The sequence below is a fragment of the Podarcis cretensis genome (assembly GCF_951804945.1).
Source record: "Podarcis cretensis genome assembly, chromosome: 3".
Classification (NCBI taxonomy): Eukaryota; Metazoa; Chordata; class Lepidosauria; order Squamata; family Lacertidae; genus Podarcis; species Podarcis cretensis.
In genome coordinates, this window is record NC_137172.1 from 45,932,546 (window position 1) to 45,958,637 (window position 26,092).

General features: G+C 38.5%; 1 protein-coding gene across 1 annotated transcript in view; it reads right to left on the bottom strand.

Moving 5' to 3' along the window:
* FMN2 (formin 2) overlaps positions 1-26,092 on the bottom strand; it is a 180,324-nt gene that overhangs the window by 2,372 nt on the left and 151,860 nt on the right. Inside the window, exons 15-16 of the mRNA XM_079969431.1 lie at positions 20,973-21,024; positions 11,387-11,536 (exon numbers count right to left, since the gene is read on the bottom strand). Coding sequence (XP_079825557.1) covers positions 11,387-11,536; positions 20,973-21,024 — 202 coding nt within the window. The remainder of the gene's footprint in view (positions 1-11,386; positions 11,537-20,972; positions 21,025-26,092) is intronic.

Genomic DNA, 26,092 nt, shown 5'->3' on the forward strand with positions numbered 1-26,092 from the left:
AGACATGCAAACTGTAACAGTTGTTGTATGCAAATATGATATTCCTGAATGTACTGTTCTGTTGTACCTAATGCCCCATAGTTGAGAATGATAATGATAATACTAGATATACAAAGTTCCATTACATCTCTCATACTCTTTACATTTTAAAGATCAGACCCAATTCCCTTGCATTTATTTATTGCTTTATATACTGTAGTTATCTGACAAGTGATTTCTCCATTACCGGTAATTCCTTTGCCTAATGATTAAATTATTCTAAGAAACTCTTGAAATTGTTGATCATAAATCACAATGCATTTTTGGAGGTTGAATCTGAACCTGTTTTACTGTAGAACATAATTCCACTTCTGACAGGAATTCTCCTTTAACAACCCAATTGGGTCACTAGAGCCCCATAACTTTATTGTTAAAAACCCAGCATCAGCAGTCCATAAAGAAAATGATGGTTCTAACATGAGAAAACAACAACAACAGCAACAATATGAAAGGAAAATGAGAAATAACTGCTATATTTATTTAACTTGTTTCATAAAATTTATACACCTCTTAATTTTTAAAAAACCTCAAAGCGGTTTACAAAAAGATAAAACTCAGAAAAATTCACAACCATACTTTAAAACATATAGAAGTTAACATATCAAAACAGTTTAAAATTACCTCAACTTTCAAATAACTTGTGTAGGCTTGTCTAAACAAGAATGTTTACTGCTCTCCAGTTTTATGTTTAGGAGACCATTACTATGACAAGGATATCAGATCCCCAGAAGATCACTTTTGAATGATATTTTGAACATTCTCATTTTCAAAAACATCTTTGAATATGAACATTTTATTGAGCATCTAAACCAGATGTGGACTACAATTCCCACCAGCCCTAGCCAGCATGACCAATGGTCAGGGATTATGGGTGCTGTAGTCCACACTACCTGCAGGGTACCACATTGGCTATCCCTGATCTAAACAGAAAAACAAGAACCATTGAAATATGTAATTAAAAGTGAGCTACTTGATAGTTCTCACATTGTTTCTATATCCTTAGCTTGTTTGTCATCACATTGTCCAACTTGCCTTTTCTATAATCCTGAGGACTATAATTTTAAAAGAAGTAAGAGTTCACATGAATAAAAAAGGAGCCTATGGCATGCTTTATGCTATGTACGGGAGGCAGGCTGTCCTCCCCTGAGTAACGATATATCATGCTAATCTCTCTACAGCATCCTTACCATCTTTTCTGCTTCAGGTTTATTGTTCTCATGAGAAGAACTCCTTTGCTTCGGCTGCCATACCATACTTTCCAGACAATTGTTTTTCTTACTTACAAGCTCGTTTATTCAGATATGTAAGCAAGTGGTTAACAGTTGTAGGGAAAGAACAGAGCATTTCAGGAGACAGCATGGCTGGGTACTAGCACTCCTGGAAGCTGTCTGAGACTAGTTTAGATGGAAAAATCTGCAGACTGGTCCAACACATACACAAAGAAAATATAAAAAAAAACTGCAGCAGAGAAGTTATTGTTCCGATTCCCTCCAAACAGCAGTGTGGTAAAGTGGGCCAAATGAATATAAGTTATCGTCTTAGATGGGCTCTCACCACAGACTGAAATATTAAAAGGGCCCAAAGCCACAGATAGAAAATAAGTGACCCTATCAATGAAAAGCTGTATTGTATATGCGGACCTCAGTAAGAGGAAATGACAATTTCCTCAGTGCCAAACAAGGTATGGCCTAAACAAAAGGAACTCAAATATTCTCATGTTGCTATTTTGCTTGTGGTTGTTTCACATTTTATAGCTGTTGTCATTATTATTATTATTATATTGGAGCTGGTTTTCATATTGTTTTGTGAACCACCTAAGCAGCTCTGATAGGGTAAAAAGAGACTTTATAAAAAGTAGTAAATCAATAGCTCCAGTGTGTGGAAAAGTATGTGAAGCTTCACAACATCATCACCCCTCCACTGCCCCCTATTGTGATGACTAGAACTCCAGATGTTCTGGGCAGGACCAGAAAAGGAATGGGCAGGAGGAGTCACAGGTGCCCACATGGCAAGATATGTGAGTTCCACATACAAGTGACACTTGCACCTCTTGACCGGGTGATGGTATGGAAGTATCTGCTTGGTGACCCATGTGCAAGTCCTACAAATGGAAGCACAAGTCATCATTTCCCAGAATGTATGACGTGGCTCTAACATTCAATCCTGTAGTGATTTAGAAGACCACCCCATAATATAAAATCACCTCAACCAACGGAAATTGTTTTGATAGTAATCAAGTACAACTTGCACCAAACAAATCATCATGGAGGAATACCTGGGAATAAAACCCAAGTTTCTTTCCAAGATCTCAATGGACCTAGAGGAAATGGCCTAGTTTTCTCATTATATTGAACTATCATGTTTCAAGTATTCTTCTGCACACAGGCCAGCAGAATTCCTGCCACCACTCACTGGCTGTTGTCTACCAGGGGGTAGATTGGAAATATCTCACAGTTCTCACTTTTTACTTCCTGTAAAAATGTGCCTGTGGCTCCTGTCTCCAAGCACACCTTTCCTACATGTGGGACATGTCACCATTTATCAACACTGCCCCTAAGTGTACCCAAGCACACATAACCACAGGTGACTGGAAGATCCCCACCACCACATGCCATTGCCACCTCATCTGTTTCTCCCCTGATTCTACAGGGTCAAAAATTGGGATTATTCCCTATGGATATTTGGCATTTCCTGAACATTATGGGTTATTCCTCACAAGGACGTTTGAATTTAATATTTAATATTGTCTAGGGCTGGATAGGAAGAGTAAACTGTTTTGGTTCTTTTTACATTATCTGGTTTATTCTTCATACCTTTCATTTCCAATATTAATTAATTAAGTTTTAAAAGTATTTTAACCCAGGTGTTACTGCATGCTTCTGACAATCTTTCCCCTGTGTGCCAGACTGCACTTTGATGCTACATACTTAGCCGAGCAAGAAATTAAGGTAGAAACTAGCTGAACTCTACTTGTAACTTGGGAATTAGCTGCTAATTGCCCCCTCCCTGGTTGAAAATTAACATGCACTTCATGTGTGTGTGTCATACTATAATTTTTAAAAAAAATTTAGCTGGTTACCAGGCATGTGGTTCAAAAGATTTTCCAATTCTGTCCTTGAATAAAGTGTGGATAGATAGCAGAGGGTTAACCTAAACAAAGGGAACTGTTCCTTGTTTCCATCATAATTAAGTTGTTTTCCCCCCAGCACTTTTACCTCTCTATCCTTCTTATTTATTGTCAGGCAAATGTATACAAAATGTTCACTATGATTAAGTCTGAAAACAGTTTGCAAGATGAATAAGATAGATACAGGGAAAAGAAACCAGACATTCCTGCAGAATCATTTTATCTATCTTCTACACCAAACACTAGACTGATCATGGGCTTATCATGAGAGAATTTCTCCCATCATTCAACCCAGTGAGAAAGAAAGCCACTTCCCTGCCACTAAGCATTAATAATTTTGTCTAAAGAAGTATCTCTGGTAGACAGATTCATTTCCTACTGGCTCCAAGTTGGCTTGGTGCAGATACCTTTACACTTTGCCAGAGTCTAGTAGTACATGACTAATTTAAACAGACTGACAAGGCTGGAATGTTCATGCATTTGGTAGTTGAAGTGGTCACGACAAGCCTTCCAACAATAAGCTAAGGAGTAGCTAACATTACTCTTTTTTTAAAAAAAAAATACTTCAAGGATCATAGCACCAAATTTATCTACTTATTAATTCAGTACTTTCTGGAATAATAAGAATAATAATAATAGAATCCAACCACTGCAATTTCAAAAAACAGCATAGTTTCTATTTCCTTTTTAAAATGATGGCTTAAAACATTCTGCATTGATTTCTCAGGATTTCTGATGGCAGATTACCCTTCACATTTGTAGATGGGTATTGAAGATTTGCTTTTAAATTTAGATCCACTGTACTTAAACCCACTTTCATATCCTTAGAGTAGAACTTTTATTCACTAACATTAGCCACACTAGTAACATCAAGGGTTGCTTCCATGCCATGATTCTTCACCTTTTTTGCTGTTTACTAATCAGTGGCAATTGTCCATCATGGAGAACATTTCCTTCACTGATGCTATAAAATTACTTGGCACTGTAGCTTGACCTCCAGATCACCTTGTATAAAACTTAATATAAGCATGCTGGTATCTCAGCATAGCAGCAACATTATTCCATCCCAAATAAAATCCTCAACATCTTCTATGGGGGTAAGATTGATCTACTTGCGATGGCCCATTCACATGATCCCTGAGTTATTTTGAGACAATAGTTGCCCTTGCCCTTCTATGTTGCCTCTCACACCAGAAGACAAAGATCAGATGCTCCAAGATTTTTATTTTCACTTTAAAGCAGCATTACTGAAAGGGAGAATCTAGCTTGGGAAAATGATGAGGGGGAAAAGGATTAACACCTCCTCTCCCAGTGCCCCTGCTCCAATATATTTCAGGCAACTCAGCAGCTTTTAAGCGTATATCAAAACATTGGAAGATCCAACTTTACATTTCCCATGTAACATGTAGTCTGTTCCCTGGATTTAAGAGGAAAGGGAGGCGGTGGCAGCGCACTGTCTGTGGGACCTGAAGTTATTGGGAGGAAGGGGGCTTTTTCTCCAGGCATCATGGACCAGACTAAAGAAGGGGCAGAAAGAACAGAAGAGCAAACTAGTCAGGAAAGGGGCATGAAAAGGGGTCTTGAGAGAAGCAAACACGTATACAGAAAGGAAAAGAAATGGTGAGGCAGAAATTACCATCAGCACCAGTGGCAGTGGCTATGAAAGGTTTAACTCTTGAGCCATATGAAGTTTCTCCTTTAAGCAGTTTTGAGGGTTAAGAACTTTGCCACTACCACTGATCTTGTTACTAAAACTCAAAGTGCACGGGCCCACCCTCCTAACCTTCCAGCCTCAAACAAACAAACAATTGCAATTCCCTTGTCTCTAGGTGTGTCATCATAAAGTCCAATTTGCTCACTTCTATTCTGAAGGCTAACAAAAGATTCGTTAGCTTACTTGGAGAGGACGTGCCTCCTGCTACAAGATTAAATGCCCTTCTTTGGAAGAAGCAGTGACAGCTTACCGGCATGCTACTTCCTATGCAATACATAGCTACACAATGCCAGACTTTAAATCGTTCAACAGCAAGCTTTAAATCATCCTGCCGAGTAATCTGTAGGGAGACATACCAGTCTTTCTTCAGAGGGAGATCAATGAGCTGTGGAGACATATTGGCCAGGAATCTCTCCTTTCATCTAGATGTACAACATGACACACCAGGTGCCAGCTTAAGTGCTATTCTTGCAGGAATGGGCAACTTTTATAGCCAAGGAAGTCCAAGATGCATCTTAGGGTTTGAAAGTGTGGAAGTGGCTGCTAGTCTGAAAAAACTGAATTGGATTTGAGAAACATAGCATCAAGAATTCAGATAACTTTACTTCAGTTTCTGTTTGTAATAAAATTTATAAGCTTTAGGCGAATTGTTTGCAATTTATTGGAATTTTCCACCGACTAAAACAATTTGGGGTGAGTGGGGGTGGGTCACAAACCTCCTTTATTTTAGCAAGCTGCAAAGGTTTATCTGTTGTTTTCATTTTTCAGCTATGTAGAAACTCTTGCAAACATAAATTTATGCATAACTGGGGCTCCTTATATAAGGTAAGGGCAGGATCTGCCTGCACCCAGTGAAGGGGAAAGCCCTGCATCAAACTCAATGAATGAAGTGGTGAGTTCAATGTTACAGCAAGCATCACAAAACATTCTGGGTCTGCCCTTACGCCATATGGTGAAAAACGGACTCCACTGAAGTTACCAGAGCAGACCTGATGAGAACTGCCCATTGTGAAATCTGTCCATTTATTCCTACTTTCTGTTTACTTTAACCAGTTACTGATCAATATGAAGGCCTGTCCTCTTACCCACGTATCACATACCAATATTGTGAATGGTCACTGCGCTTATAACTCTAACTGAAGCTCTAACTAAATTGTCACAAACTGTACTTTTTGCATTTTTAAAAAAACTTTTCAGCTCCATCCTAATACACTGGTGTGAGTGGATAACTAAGGGAAACAATTCTAGCACCTGATGAAGTGGGCAATAGTCTATGAAAGCTTATGCCATTATATATTTATTAGTCTTTAAGGTGGTGTGGGGAATTCTGTTGTTTCCATGGAGCGTAGCTACTGTTTAAAAAACAAACAAGCAAGTATTTCCATTATATCTATCTATCTATCTATCTATCTATCTATCTATCATCTCCAGGGCAGCTGTTTACCAGCTCCATCTGGTACGCAGGCTGAGACCCTATCTGCCCGCGGACTCTCTCGCCAGAGTGGTGCATGCTCTGGTTATCTCTCGCTTGGACTACTGCAATGTGCTCTATGTGGGGCTACCTTTGAAGGTGACCCGGAAACTACAACTAATCCAGAATGCGGCAGCTAGATTGGTGACTGGGAGCGGCCGCCGAGACCACATAACACTGGTCTTGAAAGACCTACGTTGGCTCCCAGTACGTTTCCGAGCACAATTCAAAGTGTTGGTGCTGACCTTTAAATCCCTAAACGGCTTCGGTCCAGTATATCTGAAGTAGCGTCTCCACCCCCATCGTTCTACCTGGACACTGAGGTTCAGTGCCAAGGGCCTTCTGGCAGTTCCCTCACTGTGAGAAGTGAGGTTACAGGGAACCAGGCAGAGGGCCTTCTCAGTAGTGGCACCCGCCCTGTGGTACACCCTCCCACCAGATGTCAAAGAGAACAACAACTACCAGACTTTTAGAAGACATTTGAAGGCAGCCCTGTTTAGGGAAGCTTTTAATGTTTGATGCATTACTGTATTTTAATATTTTGTTGGAAGCTGTCCAGAGCGGCTGGGGAAGCCCAGCCAGATGGGCAGGGTATAAATAAATAAATAAATAAATAAATAAATAATAATAATAATAATAATAATTAATTTTATATCTCACTCTTTATCACATGATCTCAGGATGAGGCACAGTGTAAAATCTACTAGCATACAAATACAGGGTTTTCCTTTACTTCCTAGCAGTAATTCTTGCATATTCATACTTTTTAAATTAGTTGCTGGGACCAACAGGATTGTATTTTAAAAGTCATGTACAGAGAAATGGAAGAGGCAGCTATAGGGTGATAATACACAGCTTTATTTTTGACTCTCCTTTCTTGGAGGTTTTTAAACAGAGGTTGGATGGCCATCTATCATGGATGCTTTAGCTGAGATTCCTGCATTGCAATGGGTTGGACTAGATGACTCTTGGGGTCTCTTTCAGCTCTAAGATTCTATGAGTTAAGTGAAGCTGTGGAGGTTCTGAACTGGTGCCTAGATTTGATAATAGGAAGGATGAGGGCCAATAAACTGAAACTGAATCCTGATCCAGTGGAGGCACTGAAGGACCCGGGAACTGATGCACAACCAGCTCTGGATTGGGACTGCATTCCCACCAGAGAGAGGAAGCCTGCAGCTTGACGGTATTTTAGATACAGCATTGTCAAGTGGCCCTGAAGAAGTCTCAGAAACTTCAACTAGTACAGAACACAGCTGCCAGAATTTTTACTGGTATGTGTACTCTAAATAAACAAACATACGTAGTATGCAATAAGCATCAAGCAGACCTGGCAACTGAGCAGTGCCAAAGCCTGAGAAGTCCTGCCTCTTAGTTTCTGTCTCTCTTTTTACGTGTGTGTGTGTGTGTGTGTGTGTGTGTGTGTGTACACACACTGCTTAACCACTTAATTTACACCTAGAAGTCTCAACCAAAAGTCTTAAGAAGGCAGCTCTGAACTGTAGTTATAGCAACAGATAGAGAAGTAAATTCCCTGAAAGGTGATGCTTAGTTTCTTGAGCAACGGCCTCCATTACTGCTTAATTTCTTCCCCGAGGTCCTTCATGCCTCTTTGGCATTTTAGCCAAGGCTTGAACACCCCCACCCCCTCCTGCGCGTTCAACTAGAGATGGCAGTTGCAGCACTGAGAAAAATAATCTGTGCTTCTCCCAATGAAAAGAAAGACAGGGAGGGAATGCATGTGCTTCTTTGGCAATGCCACCCTTCATGGGAACTTACGATAGGCTGCTCAGGAAGAAAACCTTCCAGTCCTTTCATTTCACACCCCACCTAAGACAAAACTGGAATGGTAGCCGATGAAGGGGTTACAAAACCTTGGAATGAGCAATTAAGATTCCTGCCATCAGGTTGGAAGAACAAGTTGCTCTCTCATAGCCAGAAATCTCCCCAGTGAAGAATAGCAATGCCTAGTAAAAGAGCAGAGTGCAGTCACACTCCATAGCCGTCAATGCTGAGTTAAGTAAATCCTTGGATACCCTCATGTATTATGAATGGCTGGAATGCAACCCATTGTTCACAAAAGCAATATCTGGTTACTCAAAGATTCAGCACATACCACACTGGATTTTTTAAAAAAGAAGTTTGTATTCAAAATGAATTTCTGGAATACAGAGAAGGGTCAAAGGTTTCAGAGCAAAGTTAAAATATAGGCAGCAGGTGTAACATTTGGACATGCTGATGTCAATGGGAAGGCACCCAAGCCCTGCTAAAAATTGGTCTGAGATTCTCCTTGAACACGGAAAGATGTCACAACATTGATGCAATGAAGCAAAGCCTCAAGATTCAGCTCTGGTAAAAATTAATGCCATTCATTCTTTGCATCACATTACTGGAGTGAAACTGGAAGACCTCACAGATTTAAAGCAAATAAGAACTGAGTCCTTAAAAATACAAGCATAAGGAAACAGCTACAGACAAACTTATTAGAAGTGCATTGTTGGAAGGAGTCTGAAAATAATAAATAATAAAACCAAATAAAATCAGTGCCATGGCTGATTCTCTGCACTTCAGTCATCTCTGGCAGTTGCTAACTCAGTCTCCTGGAGAGAAGATTTTGAAAACTCCTTGGCTAACTTTTCTTCTTTTATGCTAATTGCTAGTGTTTCTTGATTTCCAGTTGAAATGGGTTTAGTTCCCTCTTTTCTTTAACAGCTTTAGTACAAAACTTTATCATTGTGTCTAATGTCAGAAAACTAAATTTATATTCTGTCTTTAATTATCTACTTTCTATGGGACCAATATGCCTCCATAGCCAATGCTAATATATGAAGGATACATTTTTTGTCATACTAAATAATCCAGAAGATAATTTGAATTGTGTGTCATCAAAACTCTCCAAAATTTTGAAAGATTCCGTTATTCTAGACAGATGCTATATCATATCCACCAAACTCAATATAGCATCATCACAATATATTACAGCCATATTTTGCTAGAGGATAATTGATGTGATGATATCTTAGAGAATATGCCAATCAGATAAGTGTTTCTTTATAAAACTAAGGGTAACCCCATTAAGGCCAGAACTTAAGAGTTCTTGATCAATCCTCCTCTTTAATGTATGTTGTGAATGACATGAACTGAGAATCTTTCTGAAAGCAGTAGCTTCACGTCATTTAAGAGTGCTGTCCGTGGTTGGTTGGTGCTGATGCAGTCAGGCAGCAGTGCTGGAGCTTAGTTCCAGGCCTGACAAATTCCCAAAGTGTCCAAAAATATAAATAGGGGCTGTTGTTTTTGTGAGTGAAACAAAGAAGCATAACCAAATACTAGTACAAGGTGCAAAAGAGTAACCATTCCCTTAAGGCTAGATTGAAGGTAAGTCTTACACACGTAAATGACATATGCTATTTTTTATTTAGTATTCAAGCAGCATTTCAGATTACATAACATGAATCAGTTACTATTATGGGTGGGCACTGACTGGCTATACAGGCTTAATGATGAGTGTGTGGAAAATAAGACAGCAATAATCTTTGGAAGTTTAGCAGAACACTTGCATTGTTTTTCCACTTGGTGGCCAATCAACCTACCCAGCCAGCACATGGGTCTATTTTAAAGACTTTGCTGTGGATATAATTGGTCACCATATTTGGGGCTGGGAAGAAATTTGCCTGCAAACAAATTGAATCCATTTGGGATTTTTCTTCCTCATAGCAATCACCACAACTATTGGTGGATAAGGCATTGGGTTGAATCCTCTAGTGGCAGTTCTGGGTGGCAGTCCTGTCCTGAAGCCTACAGGGGAGCAGATAGGCCGTAGGACTTCCATGTGGCAGCCTGGGAGGCCAGCTTAGCTGATTCACATCTTGCGATGGCCCTTAATCCAGGCACAACCTTGAAAACCTCAGGATGAACACCCAGTGCCTAAGCCTAAGCCTACACACACCTGTAATCAATAAAGTTGTGGCTATTTGCAACCCCAGAATATTCTTGTGTCTGTTTGTATTGTGTCCGAAACATGGGGAAGCCAGTTCTGGCCAGACTTTACTCACCAAAAAAACTTTGCAGTTGACCCTAGGTCATCTTGTAGGGCTGTGCACAAAAGGCACCAACCCTCCCACACTAGGTGTATTGGGGGAGTGGGATAGCATGAATCTTGCCTTCTCCAATTAAGACTAAGGTAGTTTATGACAGTAAAATATAATAAATCACACAATCATAAATAACAACAATACAGTCTCACCCATAAGATCATTATATTCCAGCCTAAAAACCTCCAATGACTTGCAGAAAAGGCAATATCTAAAACATTCATAGCAAATACGAACGTTTATTAAATTGCGGATTGAATACCACAGCTTCTGAGCTAGTGCAGAAAATGCTCCACCTCCGCTACACTGCTCTTAATGATGAGTACCTGGGTAGGGTTTCTCCTACCAACGTTGGCAAGTGCGTCTTCCCATGCAGTTCCCAGGCCATTCAGCAGGGATAGGGAAGCTGTGGCTTTCTAGAATTTCTGGGATTCAGTGTCCATTGGTCTCAGTCAGAATGGCCCAATGGTCAAGGATGGACGTTGTAGTCCAACAACATCTGGAGGGCCACGGGTTTCCCATGTCTACCATTAAGGGTTGGGGTCATAAATTTCAATTAGGTCAACTAGCAGGCTGTGCAACTGTTGCAAGATTGGCTAAATGTGTTTTTATTTTCTCATCAAATGAAGAAACTTGTCTGCAGCATTTTGCAACATATGTAGTTACCCATATAATTTTTTAAAATGACAGAAGTGGAGCTACAAAACCTAAAAATGTGCAACAGCAGATTGTCTAGTATAGCATGAGAAGAGATATTACATTCTTGAGCAGCAAACAGGAGAACATGTGATGACTTTGTAGCAATCACTTAAATATTGGAAGTTAAGAATTTATGATCCATTATTATCATGACGTTTGAACAGTAAACAGATATGTACAATTTTATACATTTTCCTTTTGTATATAATATTAATAATTTTAAAGTAATCAAAAATCAAGAAACCTACCTTTCTTGCAAAATTAGCTTATTTTCCTTCTTCCAGAACTCTTTAAAATCAGAACTAAATTCATGCCAAATGCTGAAGAAGGCATTTAGTGATACCTCCTTCTCACTCATTTTTGGTTTCATGCAGAAATATGCTGCAGTCTCCAAAAAGCTGTTGAAATAAACAAAGAGGGCAACTATTTCATTAGCAACAATGAGAAACAGTCTCTATCTATCATACATGGCTGATAGTACTGGTAAATAAACTGATACCTATCACAAACATAGTCCTAACTCTTCTATTTTCATATTCTGTACTGAATCTGTTTAGAAAACCTGGGGTCTGGTGTTTCTCATATATGTTTCATTATGTGGTCAAAGCTTCTTTCATTTTTTCAACCCAAAAATCAATTGTTCAAAGCCAAGAAAACCAGACTATTGTAACTGTTGATGTATCACTTTTTCATTGCATTTCAATCATTTTCCAAAACATGTCGTTGCAGAACTGACTATTGCAGTTCCTGAGCAAATTTAAAGAAATTACTATGAAATAAGGATAAATGTCTTAAACTGATGAAGCCCAATGATAGGCAGAAAATCTTTGAATTAATAACAGTGACACAGGCATAGCTTTAGAACATTGTAAATCTCTTTCGTTGAACTACATACACACAGTGATTTGTCAGTACGGAAGACAACCTAATTGGTGAATCAAACATATGGAATTTTGGATTGTGGGAATTCCAAAGCTATCTTGCCCCATGGAAAGGGGAGGTTTGCAGCAACAGCTGGGAACAATCTGGGGGGGAATCCAGAACTTATCCCTTTCTTGGACTGGAAGAGGGTGGCGGGGTTTGCTTGCAGAATTTTGCATACTACATATGTGTGTATGCATGGTTGTCATAAGGCAAGAAACTTCATAACCTGTGTATCACCTTTGAGAAGGTCTTATCCTATGTACCACTAAATGTTGTTATCAGAAATGGCCCTGAAATTTTTCTTTTTCTCTGAATAAGAAATGGCAAATATCAGTTTGTGTGATACCAAAAGAAGCTGGCCAGTGAAGAGAAAGCCTGTGACAAGTTGCTGAGCTTCACAAACCCACCAGCAGACACAGCCCAAACTTGCTTGGTAATTGTGTAAAAGGGAACTGACATTGATGCCCAAACATGCACACAAACGAATGTTTAAAGCTGCATCTATTATTTCCAGACTTCACAAGTTGTGCACATTATACATGCAGCAATCACGTTTGCCATATAAAGTCTGGTGCTGTCCTAGGAATGGGATGATAGCATCACAGAACAACACTAAGTTTACCCAAGGATGCACAAGATTAAAAGCATCACATTCAAAGCAGCCTTTCCAGGCACTATGTCTAAATGTAAGATAACAATAAGCCATAATTCTCTATCTGAAGCCTTTTCAACAATTAGGAAGCCAGACTAGATTGAAACTCCCACAAATAAATGCTCAATGAGTTTGATAAATAGAAGTAACATTTACTGGAGACGTGAAGGCTTTGGTTAAGAATACTATGGGATCAAAGGAGGCAAGACAGGCTTTTACACTGATCACTGTTAATCTTGCTGGGAAAGGACGGAAAGCTGATTCAGTAACACAGAGACATTTAACTCCTAGCAGAATCCCTTTATCTAAACAGCTACAAGTAATACTCAAATACTCAGCTAGATCACTTCTACAACAGTGGATATATTTGTAAAATGCAAAAATGTCAGAAACTGGCACATAGTCAAAAATAATATACAACTATCACTTATATACAAATATGGAGAATATGAGCTGCAATACAAGTAGGCTTAAAACCAGGACTCCTGAGGAATTAAGTTGTTTATCAAGCACAGGAAAGTTGCATTCAAAATAATCATTTGTACTGAGAAAGTTTCCCATATATGGTAGTTGAAAGATCCCTACAGAACTCATTTATTTTTTAAAAAGAAAATAGATGGGTGAATACAAGGTTTGGCATGTTATCTCCCATGCCCTTTCGTAACAAGAAGATTCTAAAATACACTGAGGGCAAAGATCATAGCCTTGTACTTGAAGAGAGAGAGAGAGAGAGAGAGAGAGAGAGAGAGGGAGGGAGAATGATGCATTGTTTTCTTTTCATAAGGTTTGTAGCATTTTAAATGACAACTTTTATAGCTGAAAGAAAGACTACATATTTACAGCAACAAAACTACAACTCATGTTCTTTGTATTCTGTGTTATCTTATCAGGCTCTCACTCTTTCACACACATATATAATACATACAGTAGGTGAAAGAATAACCATAAGGAGTTTGTTACTAATTATTGATACTTTTCATATGTATATGGAGCTCTGCATTTTCAGGGATAGAGGATCATTAGTTATTTGATTTTTATTTATATATTTGTTTGATTGAAGCTTATTGTCAACTGCTTTAGGACCCTTTCTGAGGGGCCCTTTTCTTGATATAAGTACATAAGTAAGTAGTCTCTCTCTCTCTCTCTCTCTCTCTCTCTCTCTCTCTGTGTGTGTGTGTGTGTGTGAGAGAGAGAGAGAGAGAGAGAGAGATTTTTAGAGGTGTTAAATAGAAACTTCTTCCTAATGTCCAGAACTTGAAGTTTTACTGAACGTGAAAATAAAAATGGGGATTCTTAAAATAATAACAGATGTGTAAATGAAACTGTCTTTCGTTATCCAATTTTTTCTTGTGACATGATCTCTTCAAAGTCCCACTCAAATCAACAAAATTTGAACATTTTAAAAAGGCAAACTTGGGGATGAAAGAGAAGTAGTGATTTACCAGATACAGGGACCATAAAAATAGGACCCACTGGAGCATAAGCTGTGACTCTGTGCTCAGTGGAAATGCTGCAATTAGAGAGCAAAACCGACAGTCAAAACTCCACAGTCCTAGTCATGGGTTTCTTAATTACAACGTCACTTTGGTGAGGTCACAATGCTTCAGCACTTCGACTTCCTTATCAGCAAATTGGGAACACTTACTAATGAAGAGCGGTTTTTGTCAGGGTAGTGTATTGTTTGTAAAGCTCTTAGAGATGCTTATCTCAAGGGTGCCTGAGCAAAGAGTGCTGTTGTACCTATGCTTCCACCACTGGTGCAGAAATTGTGGGGGTGGGGGTGGGGGAGGTCGCTGTCAGGGATTAACAGAGGCAGCAAAGGTCAGCAGCTTTGCTTCAGCTAGCATGACTTTTCAATCCTACTTAAAAAACAAGTCATTGGTTGTTCACACTGCTGTTTTGTTTATGGAGGGCAGAGGCTAAATGTCTGCTACATGGATTTCAAAGTAGTTCAGATCCCCCACCAATTAAAGATTTAAATACCCTTAAATAAATAAAGATAGTAACTTATCCTTGATTAGGGCTTTATATGGCTTCAGTTTTACACAACACAATCCTCATCAGAATAATATGATTGAACGCACCGGTAATTTTCTACATACATATATATCCTGTCATTCAACAATTCAGGAGGTTAACTCTAGATTTTAATACTAAAATTTAACAATAAAATATGATGAAGAAAATATAACTAAAATAAGGAAATGCAAAACAAAACCCCATCACCCCAAGTGAAACAATTTGTAAGAAACCAATGCCACAGAGTCAGAGTCAGTTTTATTAAGATTGCATGAAAATAGTCCTAAACTATATCCCACAAACAGCAGGTCATGCAAACGCAATGTGCGGTATCTGATGCTGTCCCTTTCACTGAATGAGGACATCCATCAGTGGAACAGAGGAGGCAATTTTCTGTGATCCACCTGTCCCTCCCTAAATCTGCTCCAGAAAGTCAGCAGACTGTTCTACTGATGGATTTCTTCTGTCCATGGAGGGGACAGAACTGGATACCACCTAACAGAATAAACTTGGTACTGAAATGGAAAAAGAGATTGAGTCAAATGAATTTCTCTGAGAAGTGCTTTTCACAACCTGGGTGCCTTCACACAAAAAAACACCATGTTCTGTCACCACTGTCAAAATCTTGAAGACTGGAGACACCTGAAGTAGGGCCTTCAGTTACACTTTAGCTTATATTTTTTGTACATCACCTTGGGCATGTTTTGTGAAAAGACAACCCAAAATATTGGAAAAACATAATATTAAAAGCAAAATTAGGTCTACACATGCAGCAAAAGAATATTGTGCAGCTCCTCTCACTAGATGGTCCATTTCACACTATACATGGGAGAGTGCATCTTCCAGTGCTTTCCAAAAGAAACAAATATTTCTAGCTAGGCTGTCAGAGAGGAAGTTTCTAAGTATGTCTGGCCCCTGACATACACATTTTCCATATACAGAAAGATTTCTTAATGTGGGAACATCCAAATAAGGATTTGTTTTCCTTTTTCAGTCTAATGCAGACGTCCAGTGAGAGCCACCCTACAAGACTGTGCTGCATGTGTAGATTTTCTACCTCTTAAATCTATATAATACAAGAAGCTTGAAAAATTCTAAAGAAGTGGCTTTCAATGTCAATACTGACTTAATGATCAGAAGTTTCATATCGTGGCCATTCATTTATGGATTCAAAATGAAATTCTCAAATACTCTTCTGAATTCCAAAATTTGCAATTTCCAGCATGTTATCTTGCATGATGTACACCTGAACACAACATTTAGACTATTCAGAGAACTGTTTTGTTTTGTTTTGTTGCTGTTCTGGTAACCAGAGACTTATTTTGTTGCTTGAAGTGTACATATGGAGAGTGGGGCAGAGCCACCTGGTTCCATCTTGCTTTCTAGGAAGTCCCTTTCCATAGTAATGTAGCCATACTAGAGCACAGCATTGTGTAAAAGAAGCGCCAGTGTTGTAGCACCAAAACAACAATAGCAAGTGTCATCATGCAACTGTGCATGTTTCAGTACTCCTCTTTGGAAAAGAGCAGTATCCCAAGGGAAATCTTTTTTTCTTTCACTGAAGTTTCCAGATCCTAAATTATGTCTCTCTTCTCTACCCCATTCCTTGAACATATTTCAAAATGAGTGTAAAATGGTGCCAACAAGGGAGGCAGGGTAGAGAATCAGATTAAAATTGAAATTAAATAATTAAATTGACAAATCAATTCCCAAGTTGCTTCTTATGCCAGCTATTACTTAACCCACAGACTACAAGAAATGTGGCTTAGAAATGTGTTCTAGGTTAGTATAATATGTCAGTCTATCGCTGATTCAAAGAACTTAGGCTACTGTAAATTTTCAGACAGTAACTGATGCAATATCAAAAGCAGTGGAGAAGTATAAATTTCCCGTTGTTTTAACTAGTGAATGAATCAAGTGTGCAGAAATCAAATGGTAGCATTTAGCCACTTACAGGAAACAACAGCAGAGCGTGTTTACATATCATCTGGCACTCAAAGAAGGAATATACTTGAATGTATTGGAAAGAACTGTGTGTGCAACTCCAATAGTGAGGTGCATGTAATCAATAAAAGGCATGACACAGCTACGGAAATTATTGTCATTCACATACATACCACAAACAACATAAAACACAGCACAGATGCAACTAAATGTGATTACTGGAAATAACATGGAATAAAAATTATGTGATCTGATCGAGAGTTCACTATTTAATTCTTTCTTTCCCCTAAGACAGGTATGAGGAATCATAACTTTTCTTGGATTTGAAATGAAAGATCTCATGATAAATGTGCATATCAGTGTCTTCGTTTACCTTTTCTCTCATGACTCCTGTTCTCCTCCAGTCAGATAGGGGTGAAATCAACAGAGATCAACCTCTTTACAATTTCACTTAAAACTGGAGACTGATTAAAAAGTGGAGATGAACAGAATACACGTGACTGGCTGGAGCTTAAGACTAGGTAAAACAGAGTATAAATTGTAATGCTTTGTTATGTTTTTATATATGCTGGAAACCTCCCAGTGCGGCTGGGGCAACCAAGTCAGATGGGCAGGGTATTATTATTTTCAAAGTTGCTTTGTTCATGGGATTTCCTTAGTTATGAGATTGTTAATTTAGCATATATTACAATGAAAATTTGCAAGGTGGCTGAGCTGCCTGCTGAGTTATTTTGACACTAGTCAGGGCCAGCCCTAGAATTAGGCAGGGAGGTAATTGCCTCAGGAGATATATGCTGGGGGAGGGCAACACTGGCAGCCTTCAGGGTGTTCACCTGAACCTCCTAGCCATTTCTCTCTGTTGGAGAGCATGCACCCCTAACTAGCTTATTGACCTCATGTGCAGTGGGGAATGCTATCCCACTGACAGTCAATTTCTGAATGTATATAGGGAGTGCACTTACCCTTGTTTCAGGCAGGGAAAGGAATTGGCCTGGCTACCCACAAATGCAAACTGATTGAATTTCAGACTTAAGCTTCTGAAGAATGTGATGAATATGCACACAAAGTTTCAGGTGTACTATTGAACCATGGCCCCAACAACACAAAAAAGTTCCCGGATTCAATCCCTGTCATCTTCAGCTTGTATTTTTTTATTTTAAAAGTCTTTTGGGTATAAGAACATAAGAAACTGCCTTATACGACCCAACTATGAGTCCAACTAGCTCAATATTGTCTACATTGGCTGCCAGCAGATCTCCAAGGTTTTAGGCAGTAGTTTTTCCCAGCCTTACCTTGAGATGTCAGGGACTGACCTTGAGAATCTTTTTATGTACAGCATGTGCTCTGTCACAGAACTATGGCCCTTCCTTATGCTGTAATGCCTGACAGCTCTTTGTGACCCCTTTGAAACAACTTCCCCCCTACTTTACCATGTCAAGTATTTCACAGGTTCTCAAGTAGTTAGCTGTGAGGGTTGAAACTAGAAAGTGCCAGGTCTTTTTCTATTGCACTTTATCAATATTGTTCAGGGGGTGATGTAATTGTTTGGGGTTTGGTGAAGACATTCCGTATCACTTCAGCTTTAATACCAGTCTGGAGCCTTCCTTGTCTGCCTGCGTAAGCTAGATAAACACAGACCTGTGTGCTTTCTTCTAATCTCAGGATACTTACTCAGAGATCTTAGAATATGCTCTTATTTGTGAGCTAAACATTTCACTTTTCTTTTTGCCCGTTTGCCAGAAATCCATTTCTTGAATAAACACTTCACACATTGACACTCTTAAAGCTGCTAAATATGATAAATAAATAAAAAAGTATACAACCTTTCAGAAACGGTTAAACATCTCACTTCTGACAAATGAACAGCCAGACACTTTATGGAATCTCTGGGTCAGACATACCATTTTCTTTGTCTTCATTATGTGTGAAAGATTAACTTTCCATTTCAGCTCATCTACTAAACAACTGAACTTTTCTAAAATACACTTGGAGCATTGTTCTCAAAACGTAAGTAATTTTAGGAATTCTGCAAAGCTTTACTATTTCATAACTTATTTTTACTTGGCGTTTTACAATGTCACAGAGAGACATTTTTTTTTTTTTTTACCATTTTCCCGCCATATCAAATAATGAACCAGTATTTCTGTGCAACTCCATTATATGTAATCATGAGATAGACACTGTGTTGCACATAGTCACTTCAAAAAGATAAAAAATACAACCACATTAATCACATTAATCACCCTCCATCTAATCCATCACTGCAACTAGCACATCTATTCATCCAATGCACCCATGATTATTTTACCCATGATTAGCAGAATGTAACTAATCTCTTATTTATCTAAGCTTTCCTCTCTTTTTTTTAATAAGATATTTATTGAAATTTTCCAGAATAATACATTATAAAACAACAAAAAAGAAACAACAAAAATACAAAAATACAAAAAAGAGAAAAATATAAAAACAACTAAAGAAACACATAAAATTTCCCTTTACCTATTTTCTTTTAACTTATTTTCTGGACCTCCTCATACCTCCCTTTCTTATTTTCCAATTCAGATTATAAATTCAGCAAATCCTCACCATTAGTTTTTACTTAATTCAAAACCTTATTTTCCATATCTCTTAAAACATTACAGCTGGAAACCTATCTAAGCTTTCCTCTCACCCTCTATCCAAAAAAGTATGTTTGAAGCATTTTGTGTGGTGAATTCTAAAGAAACTTTCATATACTAATGCATGATCTGCAGAAGGAAGAACCAATTTTACTGTTGCAATACAGGCAAATGTTTTATATACATACAGTACATCAAGGCACAGCACAGAGTTTTCCTCCTGCCTAGTGTCCCCTTGTCTCTAATATTAAACATGAAATATTTGAGAATGCTTATCTGTACAAGGCAGGCTCATAATCCTTAGGCAAGTAGTAAGCACATGTCATAATGTACACACATTTTGTTCCATAACCCCTGATGGAGTCTTGGCCGTAAATACCTATGTCCTTTAGGCTGCCAAGGCATTCTGTGGCAGTTTTTAATATCTGGAACAGTCATCAGTGGTATAGTTTTGTGAAATAAAATGCAAAGAAGAGGTGATCAAATAGGAAACAGCTGAGCAGAGTCCTCGGTACATCTATTGTGGTTTTGAGGGTTATGTAACTAATAATTTTATCATGTTTGTCCATCATTTATTGTGTTTATCTATAAGATGTTTTAAGTTACAACTAGGTACCTATGCAGAACTTCATCCCACCTCTTCATGAGAATCTGATTTATTAAAAATAGTTCTAGTTTTCTGTTACTACAATCTTCCTTTCCCTTCTCAACAGAAATGTAACAATAGTTAGTGAAGGAAATGAGCCCACCCCCCTTATGTTTTTGAACAGTGAATGTCTTCCAACAGACCACAGATAATGCAAAAATGAAGTACACATCAGGTGTTACACTGGCAATGAACATGAACTGCTTTCTGGAATCTGACAACTATTGCTAGAATCAGTTTAAAGCATTGAACTTAATGTGACATTCTTAATTATCATGCAGATTTCTAAATGGAATCCTGTACTAGCATTCTCAATTATTCTTTAAAACATGTCCCACTGTATTTCCTAGTATAATACAAGCAACTTTTCAAAAGTGTAATTTTTAAACAATCTGGCAGTTCCATGAGTAATTTCCATAAGATTTGGAAACGTGAATTTTCAGAAAAAATATTTTCCATTGCTATTAAAGAAACTCTTAAAGCCACAATGTTGAGAAAATTGCAAAAAGGAGGGAGAAAAAAGAAACCAGATTTTGTGCAAGAAGACTGAAGAGTCTTCAAAGACACAAACCCCATTAACGCTAACATCAATAATGAATTACGCAGTGTATCTGCTTTAATGTGCCTAATTAACTTTGCAATGAAGCCACATTTAATTATCCACATTATTAATACTTTTATAGGAACTTCCCGCCCCCCTACTTTCCTTTGTATATAGTGGGTAGCTCAAAAGTACAGAATAAAAGTATTGTGCATCTGTTATTAGTCTGAGGAAGATGACCCACTTTTTTATGCAAAGCCCTGATTGAATTATTGTTTTAATCCTCTTGGAAGTGTTGTGTTAATTTTAGGAAGAGTATGAACCTTCTAGCTTTACTAGCATATTATATGAGAGCATTGTATACCAAGCAATGCCCTATAAATTCTATTGGCAGAATCACAATTTGTCCTTTAAGACTTTGTTCCTTTTACTACCTAAAAAATAGAAGCTTATTAGAATGTTAGTGGAAAATGAAGCTTGGTCTGCTCACCTTTTATGTGTCTCTTCCAGGGATTTCTCTTCCATTTCATGGTCAATTTTAGCTGAACAACAGATAGAGAACAAGATTATAGATAAAGTGTAATACTTTTATTTAAGCATTGATTTTCTTAAGCAGCAAAATCCTCCTTTTACACACTTCTGAAAGGAAAAGCTCTGTATCACTGTGTGAGCACTAAACTTGTGCACTTGGCCTTGGTGTGAAAGAAAATACACCAAAATCACTTCCAGAAGCAGTTTTCGATACATGAAAAGTTATAGGTACCAAAAACAGTAGGTGAACACCTTGACTGAAGAATCAGGTTATGCAAATCACCAAAGTAGATGTGAAGCACATTCACAAGTTAATGACCTAGCAATATATTTAAATACTCACTTTGTTTCTCATTCCAACATCACCCCATATATATATATATATATATATATATATATATATATGTTATATGGCAAGTTTGCACCAGTATGCCGTTTCAAAAAGAAAATGCCTGTATAAAACAATAGTGCTAAGACTAAATGGCCCATATCAAAATGTCATGTATACATCATTGCCATTATCACTACAGTATTAGTATCTACAGTCACCAGAAAACTGAATTGGCACTGCCACAAAAATCTCTCACAAGTGGAATTTTGGTCAAATATTGGCATTTGAAAATTCCCTAACAATTTTAGCTGTATTGTGAAACAAGGATGCTTAGTATTGTTATCATGCTTTATGATAATTAAGGAACATTCTGTTTTCTTGTGGTTGTTTATTCTCCCAAAACTGGATCCTTCCACATCAAATATTTTATAATACCATCCATGATCAGTCCAAAATCTGTGAGTAATATGAACTTTACCAAATCTGCATGCAGAAGAACAATTTACTGGGTGACATCCAATGATGGCCATCTACCAGCAGAATGGACTTCCACTGGCACAATGTAATTTTTCTTTACTCTTTTGTTCCCTGCAATTCCCAGAGCAGACTTGGGAGAGCAAGGGGGTAAAGAAAAAGTGAAAGTCTTAGGCAGTCCCAATCCTCTAGCAAAACTGTAAAAAAACCCATGTGTGGAACAAAATGTTGTAAATAAAGATGGATTCATCCAATCCTGATGGGAGCCTCCAAATTCCAAAGGAAAACTTGGTTGCAGATAGGGCAAACTTTATGCAAATTGTTCCAAGGAATTAAAGCAACACAAAAACTAAGTGTATCACACTCCTTGACAGAATATGTATATCCAGATACAAGCCACAGTTATGAGGCAGTGCAGCCATTGCACATGCCTTCTGAACTGCATGTAACTTGAATGTTTACATCACATGTTTAACCTCAACCTTTTTAAAACATGGTTTTTCTAGACATGGTTTGGACTATTTAAAAAGCCCTATGTCCCAGTTTCTGAATTTCACCATTAGATAGAGCTCTTGGAAAAATCTTTAAAAGAATTTAACAGCTGACCCTAACTACCTTAAAAATCTGCAGTGGGTGTTGCCAGATAAAAAGAGACCAGACCACCTATCGTGTTAAGACCTTTTGACCAAAGAAAGAAATAAAGGGTGGTGGACACGCCAGCTTCATCAACCCACTGAAATGATGGCCAAATCTAAGATCAACCTAGATATTTCATTCTAAGCCTGCAACTTTAAATTAAAATGAATTGTGATTGAAGTTAAGTAGATTTCAGTTGGGAAAATCACTGCATAACTCTATCTGAAGCACAGTTTTAACATTTTATTTTAAGTATTCCTCAAATACAAATGCTAAAGCTTACCACAAAAATGCGGTGCTTGTCTCCAAGAAACTTGCACCGCTAAAAGTCTAGCGCTGCTTAGTGATTAACTAATGTAGAACGGTGGGTTAGAAAACGTATCTGCACTGTAAACAAAGTCATATGGGAGCATCGCTAGCTCATTTCCAAGATCACTCTGTTCTGACCAGATTATTTGAACTGGCGACAAGGTTTTACCGCCATGACTATTTAGGTGGTTTATACAATCTTACACATCCAGTTTGTAACCATAAAAAAGGAGACAGATGTTGCCCAATTTATTTTCAGAAAGTACTAATGGATTACACCATTAAAATGTGATCCAAAGCAGAACAAGCTTATCAACTACATTTCTGTAGTAGAAAAGGAGTTTCATCACAATGCATTTCGTTAGAGGAAGATGGATAATTTTAGATTTTTGCAAAAGTAGGCTTCCTTGTGAAGAGGGTAAGACACAATGAGACTACCAGCTGACGCTTCTCCAGTACCATAAGCAGGATGGAAACATGTATGTGAGGCATGCAGTGCAGGTAAAAATGGGAAGTAGAGAACATAGGCAGACTTTTGTTTAAGTATGTGTGTGGATCAATTATTTAAAAGAAAATAGCAAAAGCTATAATAATAATAATAATAATAATAATAATAATAATAATAATAATAATACCCTGGCCATCTGACTGTATGTATAAAGGGATAGAGGGCTGGTGCATAAAACTGCTCACTTGTGGTGAATAAGGGAGTCATTACACATTGCTGCAATTTTGCGTGTCCCACATTGTCTTCTATTCTCTTCCATTTAGCAACTGATGGCTGGAGAAAAGCTTCAAGTTAGGGGTAAACAGAGCTATTTTGTACCGCATAAAGTAAATGGGATTATTGTTACAGACAAGGAAGAATTAAAGCCAGCATAGCTTGCTAAAACACTGAAGGTCAGACAAGGAGTTAGATGCCAAGATCTGGAAGCTGGCAGGCAAGAGCTAATGCTGAGACTGCCAGAAGACAAAGCAAGTTTATAAGCATTTGATTCTTAAGGTGAGAAAGCACCAGAGTTGCTGCCCCAAAGTGGTTTGATACCAACCAATGCTTAAAGTGCAGCAAGCTGCAGGGTGGGGGGGGGGGGAAATACTTGGCTCTGTTCTTGTCCTTGTGCTGCAGAGACTTCTTAAAAGATCAAGATCAAGCATTAATCTGAATACTTCAGCAGCCCTGTGACACCTCTGATGGATCTTCCTTGTGCTTTGTATCTATTCATTCTGATGAGGGAGGTTATATGTCCTTAATTTCAAAAGATTTCAGGTTTCTGAGGAAAGTGCCTGAGGTTGGACACCATTCTGGAAATCTTCTGCTAGTTACACATTTGGAATCTGTGAAGCTCTTGAGATATTTGCTTTCTCTGTGACATCAGATGGGTCCTGGCTACCAAATGACTCATTTTTCATGAAGATGAGGCCATCAAAAGTAAAAGGAAAGAAATGACTGCCCCAAACAGACACCCTTTTAGAGTTGCAGGGCTTTGTTTTGTTGGTTATCTATTTATCATTCTGGAAATAATTCTGCTACAGCAATTGAACTGGGACTCAAAAGCCATCTCAAAATTGTGCCTCGATGCCACTCCTTTTGCCATTGTCCTCAGCTGCAATCTTGACCCAATGATTACTGAATGCTATTACTGTTTCAAGCCACTGTCTAGCCTGAAGCTTTCTCAGTAATTTAAGCTATTTCTGCTGAATCAGACCCAAAAGTCTCCTAAGGGAATATCACAATTTCTCAGTGTAATTGAATATAAAATTGCATTTGAATAATAATCTCTCATTTTTAACTGCTGGTCTAAACTCTGAATCATTTTGTATGTGTTCATTGGTACCCCTTTCCCCACCTTTTCTCATTTAGAATGTTAAAGAAGCAATTGCCTAATTTGCTATGACTTTCCTTATGATTCACCTCCACATGTTGCCAGTTTTCTCTATCTGCCCAAATTAGTGCCTTTACCATGAGTCATTGCAACCACAACACAATAGATTTGAGAACGTAAATATGCTGTTGAACTGAAAGCCAAAGAATGTAGGCAGTATATAAATATCCTATAGAAAATTCCTATGCTGTTTGGAAATGTTTGGAAATTCCATTTTCCTTTCCCCAGAAAACACTCTATATAAACAGAGTGTTTATATTACCCTCATTTTTCCTAAATGGTCTTTGTGTGTGCAATCTACCTGAAACAACTCATCGATTATGCCTATGTAAACAACAAAAGCCCTTAGAAAAAAAATATTGAGAGCAAAAGCCTGTCAAATACTATGCAGGAAAGCAAAATCCTGTATGAACTCTTTCAAGCCTGATTTCAGTCCAGCCAGATAAAAAAACAAAGGATTTCATATTACAAACTATATAACATTACTTTATTTTTGGAACTTAATCAAAAGGTTTTCTTCTCCATCTCTGTATTAGACTTTGTTCAAGAAAAACAAAGAAAAACAAGGGTGCTCAACCTCATGCTTTTCTTGTAAGGTAAATGCAGGGGGAAGGGCAGTTGAAGGCAAAAACCAGTAGGTAGGAAGGGGATATAGGGACGCAGGTGGCGCTGTGGGTTAAAGCCTCAGCTCCTAGGACTTGCCGATCGAAAGGTCGGCGGTTCGAATCCCTGCGGCGGGGTGCGCTCCCGCTGCTCGGTCCCAGCGCCTGCCAACCTAGCAGTTCGAAAGCACCTCCGGGTGCAAGTAGATAAATAGGGACCGCTTACCAGCGGGAAGGTAAATGGCGTTTCCGTGTGCGGCTCTGGCTCGCCAGAGCAGCGATGTCACGCTGGCCACGTGACCCGGAAGTGTCTCCGGACAACGCTGGCCCCTGGCCTCTTAAGTGAGATGGGTGCACAACCCCAGAGTCTGTCAAGACTGGCCCGTACGGGCAGGGGTACCTTTACCTTTACCTTTAGGAAGGGGATATATAACCCTTCCTGGTAGTCAACTCACCTCTCACATGTCACTTAGTGGTTTTTGTTTTGTTTTTGAAAAAAGCATAGTTCTGCCACAACCAGGCTATCAAGTAATCCCTGCTGGGAAAAAACAACTAAGAAGGCATTTGCCTGGGAGAATCAGAGAGCACAGGTTGTATTAAGCAACTTGAGGATGTGGACAAACTGCTTGGAGGGATGATTCCTACCACTGATACTTGTCCTTTCTGCAAAGCTGACCTGGGTATGTGGGCCTCATAGGTTGTGAATGCCTCATTGAGGGATGGAGTCATCCCTGCTGCACTTAAAGAGGTAGTAGTGAGACAACTCCAGATGATGTTGAATGATTATGATTATTTGAATCCTTTCCAGTCTGGAGTCAGGTTCAGTTTGGAGAAAGAAAGAGCC